Source organism: Sitodiplosis mosellana, unplaced genomic scaffold, assembly GCF_009176505.1.
Source record: "Sitodiplosis mosellana isolate CC-2019 unplaced genomic scaffold, AAFC_SMos_1.0 Smas_scaffold_14, whole genome shotgun sequence".
NCBI lineage: Eukaryota > Metazoa > Arthropoda > Insecta > Diptera > Cecidomyiidae > Sitodiplosis > Sitodiplosis mosellana.
Window position 1 is genome coordinate 263,178 of NW_022595256.1, and position 6,141 is coordinate 269,318.

Sequence of the window (6,141 nt, forward strand, 5' to 3'; positions counted from 1 at the left end):
TCTCGCTCTCGCTATGTGTGTATTTTAATTTTTTTTTAGTATGCATCGTATTTTTGTGTCCACTCTTGGCCATTTTTCAAGTGTAATTTTTTCTACATTGAGTCGCCGTTTTTTCAAAAATTTTCCAAAAAATTATTTTCTAAGAAACTTTGACGCAAATTAAAATTTCTTTTGCGTTTAGTTTGAAATGATTCAGATGTTGATAACGCATTTCTAGGGAAAAAATCACATAATTCTGGAATGAGTAACTAACGCATGTTATCAAGTGCCCATGTTCATCTATCGTGTCGAATCCATCTGTTCAGCAGAATCAAAAAACGGTACGAAAAAAACATTCAATGTAACTGCCTAATAAATTATTTAAAGCTATGTTTTTTTTTCTAATTCAACCTTCGTTAATGTAATCATGCTGCAATTTCTTGAGAGCTACAGCAGCGCCATAAACTTTTTCATTGGAAAAAGCACAGCATGGTTTGTGTATAGACTAAAGCGAATCAATTGGTGTGAAATGGAACATTATGCAGCTATCATTTTTATTGACACTTTAATTGTCTTCAAATCGATCAAACAAGTGGGCAAAATGTGTTTTAAATTGAAATTTATTTCATTTTTTGTCTTCAATGAATCTTTAAACAGTTTCATCATGAAAGAAGCTGGAAATTTTAGCAAAGAGTCCAAATGTAGCCGCAGCCAAGCCAGTCATATGATCGGAACAATTGTCTTCTAAAAGGGCAGCAGAGCGTTTTTGCTTTTTTGTGTCCATATCATCGTTGTCATTCGGTAGAGCACCATCAAAGTATTCATAGCAACCGGACTCGGGGACCTGCCATTGAACTATATCTCGAACAGTCGTTTCGTCAATGAATGCAGCATACCCACTTATGCCACAGAGTAGAGCTGAAGAAAAAATCCACAAAAAAAACGTGTTAAACACTCACTCAATCTCTTGGAATACTATTTCCTGATACCGATGACATCAACTTACTTTGTTCGATGAGTAAATCTTTCAATTGGTTCGGAATATCCATTTCAATGATGAGATTCCGTTCGTGCCACACCATAGAGCATAATGTATAAATCATGAAATCAAGTGACATCCCGGTGACAGGTAAACAAGAGCCACAATCATGGTACTTCATCACCATGAAATAGAGTAATCTGTCACATTGCAAAACAGAAATCGAACATGATAATTTTCAATTAAATTCATGCGGTGCATTCTATTGAAAATATGACGATTCTATCACTTGAATTTATATTAAATCGACATGTTTAATATATTCAAATATTGTGTTCCCATCTTCCTATATTGTGTAAACGGTGAATCGATAACATTTATATACACTATCCACATGTTCACACAATCCACATTCCACATACTTGTGTGTTAAATGGTATCCGTGTGATTCGTTGTTGAGTGACATAATTTGTAGACACCGATCACTTATCGTGCATTGTATGGAATTCAATAGTTCGGCTAAACACTCATCTAAAACAAACAAATAAAACCACCCCGAATTTCGATTAAACATATTGTGCATACGTAATGCACACACCTATTGTGTGTGTGTGTGAAATCAGCAATTTGCCCGAATAAATATTGAAAAACCTGATTCGCTTGGCGACGGTGCACCATCATCAATGTGATCGGCGAAATTGTCGAGCGTTAGTGACAGCGGATAGTTGGTTGTTAGATTTCCAAAAAACAGACCATCATTGTTTGATTCAAGTGATGTGACCCACAAACTCAAATTCAATAAGTGTTGAACAACTGCACTCGAGGCGAAATGACGGGAGAGAAAATGCCAATAAACACAATTAATCACCGGTTGCTTTGACAAGGGGGAAATTTTTTTGATGATGATGATGAACTTGATGATGACAAACCAATTGAATTGTGCACATTCAATTCCCATATTGAATGCTCTCGCTCGGCCACTTTATTCTCATATTGCTCACGTACGTGTTTCACATTATCCAACACTTGCTCCAGCTTGTCGTGTGGGCCAGTTCCGTTGAAATGCATTGCCTTCAGTTGCGCTGTGGGAACATATGGAAAATTCATACGCTTTTAAAATGTTCAGAAATCACAGATCAACCACACAAAAGTGCAGTCGGTCTCGGTTTTTCTTTTGCTATGTTTTCGTCACCTTCACACAGATAAATGCCCAGCATAAGGTCCGGTTTTTGTGATTCCGTATGATTTTTGACGTAGTCGATTAAGTGGTACAATCGATCATATAATTCAATCGATTGATGCTCCATTAGGGAAGAATACAAAAATATTAGCAGAAATGTATAACGACACATGTTTTTTTTTTTCGTGAGTGTTCGTTCCACTTGAAAACTTCTGTTTTGCTCGAGATATTCAACACAACTGTCGTCGAAACACTGAGTAAATTTAATGCTACCGCATTTTGAAGTGATGAACTCTCCTCCCGTAACCGCTGAACACATCTGAAAAGTCGGAATTGTCTCTGGGTTTTTATTTTCATACATATTACTGACCAAGCAAAAACGTTTACGAAGTTTCTACACACAGTTCACGCAATTTGCCAGTTATTTGTTTCAATCAAACGATGTTTTTTTCCTGTTTACTGTTGTACGATGCTCTCTGCTGGATAAACCGTACTCAAGCCAACGGCGCTTCTTTGCTGCTGCTGCTGTTGCTGCCAGTGTGTGTTGTAGTACACAGTGTTATTTTCACGCTATTTGTCATGAGAGGTGGGATTAACTTTAATCTTGATTTGCAAACGACGCGAGCGGAAAATTCTTTCAACCATTTGGCAACTATACGCGCTCATTGTCTCAAGTACAGGCTATCGTCATCGTCAATCATTTTCATTATCCCCAGTAATTTTTCTTCGAACGCTACAGCGAATTTATTGCTATTGGCGTCAAGTTAAACTTTGTTTTCCAGAGGATTTTATATGTTTTCCCCAAATAGGATACAAAAAAAAATAATGACTGAAACTGGCCGAAAACATCGGATAACATGAAGATGATCTTGATGAGAAGAAAAACATGAGACAGACAAGTCAACTTCATTCTTGCCGTTCTTCCCGATTTGTTGTCTTTCATTAGAAAAAATGTGTGCACATATTCCGACCAGCGTTTAAACTGACACTAATGTTCTAAGCAACTATGTCGCCGAGTCATTTATTTTAAGTGTTGATTTCAATGAATGAAAGGGTTTACGAGATTAGTTTCACCAGCATTAAATAGCTAAATTGAAGCTATATCCAACAAAGCAAAGGTATTGAAACTAAATGATGAATAATATTTAGAAAGTTTTAAATTTAACCATTTGAAAAGGATATTTTATTTGACTATGAAAAAATTAACTTTGCTGAACAGTTCATAGGGGTAGTGGGGGCGAATCGTTCCACTGGCGATATCTCTACAATATAAACCATGCTCTTAACGTCCCGAACACATCACAAAAAGGAAATGAATATCTTTAGCCAATAGCTCAAACAGTCGGGACAAAATTGGGAAAATATCACTTATTTTCAAACGGCTATAATTAATTTTTGGAACGTAAGAAATACATGGTGAATACTTATAAACCACCCTCTTGAAGTCCCAAACACACCACAAAAAAAGTAATGGAGTATCTCCAGCCAATAGCTCAAACACTCCGAACATATAAAAAGATTGTGCGGCACGTACGACGTACGAAAGACCCACAAAACATCACCCTAAAAACCATTTTTTCGTGTTCTACGGCCTTGAAAATGGATAGAAATCATATTTTTGGGAGGTGTTAAAATTTGAGCCAAAATCAATACTTTGCCTTTAGGACCATCGGGTCCTGCGAAAAAGTAACAACGGAGAAAACACAAGCAAGAGAATGTGCAGTGTGCCTGTGCACCCTACACTCATTCGCTTCTACTCGGTTCGTTCATCGAGCATACATACACAACGCAAACAGTGTCTGTGTATATGAGACAATATTGAACGTGCGCTCGTCCAGTTGAACCTTATTGTCATATCTACACAGAAACCGTTCGCTCGATGAACGAACCGAGTAGAAGGCGAATGAGTGTAGCACGCACATTCTCTTGCTTGTGTTTTCTCCGTTGTTGTGTATTCGTTTGTGCGTTCGTTAGGTAGCTCAGAAGCTTCTACGTATTTATGTCATTCTTATGTTGAAAAATTCTAAGAGTGCGTCTGAAATTGTTGATTTTGACATAAGATGATCAGCTTTCAAAAGTTTGGGACTTGTCCTTTATTTAAAAATTCTTACTGATCTTTTTGATGTATCTTTTTAAATGGTTATAGCCACAATAAATCATAAGGTCAATGAAATGCAGCTCAACAGTTCTTTTCTTTATTCGTTCACTTTTGATATGAAAGAAATGGAATTCCAATTTGGAAATTTATGTACATAACTCCTTAACCGCATTAACTTTCACTCTATTATTCTTGGTTGAAGACACAAGTTTGTTCTAAGTTCTCGCCATGGACAGCTTGTTTAGGTGCATACGTGCATTGATTGGTTATTTTGCTTTGCATCCATACCAAGAAATTGGCAACACGACTATAAACAATTGGCGATCCATGTAAGAAACTGGATCTACGACCAGCGAAGAATTTAAGTGCTATGTGGTCTGAATAAGTTTATTAGTTTATTGGGAATTCGCATTGAAATGTTATAACCGAAGAGAAGGTTCAAGAAACTTTTAAAAAAATTGAAGATCAAAATTTTGTACCATAAGCCTCCGACTGAGGATCTGAAAAACCTTGAAAAATGACACTTTTGTGTGGGAAATACCAAAAAAAAAGCATTTTGCAGGATTTTGGTCGAGGCAAACTGCCATTTTTTTGCAAAAATAATGGGAGTCTTCGAACAACCGAACACCTACTTGCCCATAAATTTGGTCCAAAATCGACATTTCTTGAAATGTTTGAAATTCTGTTCGAGGAAAATGGTCGAATATAAGAGGAAAATGGTCGAAATAGTTATTTTTCAAGCTCAGAAGTGCTATGAAAAAAGTTTTCATTGAAATTTTGGTTGAACATTAAGCGGGAGGTAAACTAAATTGCTGCGGAGCGGAAAAGTTTGGATAACGAATGTAATTCGTTTTATTATTATTGTTCGCATCATGTACTTTGTGTGATCTTAATGAAAATTATAAATTGCCAATCTGATTGTGTTCTATATACCTTCATCTAAAGAATATGTCACATTAGAGGACATGCTAAGAATGTGGAACAACATTCTCTTATGGAATACTTGCACATGCTAAGAACAGAATATTTGTAGCATTGCTTAAGTGTATTGAAATTGAAATTTAAGTGAGAAAAGAACATATCGGCTTATTCTTACCTCATTCATACAATCCAATAGGGTAAGAACAACAAATATCATCAAATCTGCAGTAAGAATTTATGGTAAGAACTGGGTCAAGAACCGTTGTGCCAATGGGACCATACAGTCAATGTAAATACATTGATGTCAGCGTATAAACTTTCTATTAAAACTTTACGAATAAAGCGTGGCGCCACTATCTTTCCCAAATATATCATTGAAGTCAATGGAATACATAAGAGTTCAAAAGCATGGCAACAGATGGCGCCTCTATGAATCCCATACGCAACCTACTTCTCAAATGAGTCTAGATTGCGTTGTGCTAGCTGGGATAAGGTAGTTGCAATTTGAATTTCTGACGAGCCATTTTGAAAAATTTACCTGGTTGAATTAAAAGTAATAGGATTGGATTTCATTTTATTACTTTCACTTCAATTAGGTAAATTTTTCAAAATGGCTCGTCAGAAATGCAAACTGCAACTACCATTCAATTCTTCGCCAAAAACTAAATAAAATTGAGTGTCAGAGATTTTTTAAAAACTTATTCCTGTCGATATATTAGCTGAAATTTACAAACAAGTCCCAAAAGTGATTTTCTTCTATATCCAGGCGTAACTGATATATTTCTCAGTTTTGGTGGAAAATACTTCAATTTAAATGGATTAATAATGATAGTGGATATATAAATGATTGACAGTTTATGACATTTGGGCGGTGTTTCGATTACACAATATATATAATAAAAAAAATTATTTCATCAATTTTTTTTCATTCAACGGTATTTTTAATATTTTTCAGCATTCAGTGTTATTTCTATCCTTTTTCTA

At 35.7% G+C, this 6,141-nt stretch overlaps 1 protein-coding gene across 1 annotated transcript; it reads right to left on the bottom strand.

The window, feature by feature from the left end:
- Window positions 1-628: 628 nt before the first annotated feature.
- LOC129567947 (UPF0764 protein C16orf89 homolog) lies at window positions 629-2,332 on the bottom strand. The gene is made up of 6 exons (XM_055445337.1): window positions 2,151-2,332; window positions 1,888-2,040; window positions 1,610-1,771; window positions 1,381-1,489; window positions 986-1,158; window positions 629-897 (listed from the first exon to the last, which is right to left on the bottom strand). Exons 1-6 carry the CDS (start codon window positions 2,308-2,310, stop codon window positions 629-631), a joined length of 1,026 nt encoding a protein of 341 aa, XP_055301312.1. The 5' UTR covers window positions 2,311-2,332.
- Between the last annotated feature and the right edge of the window lie 3,809 nt (window positions 2,333-6,141).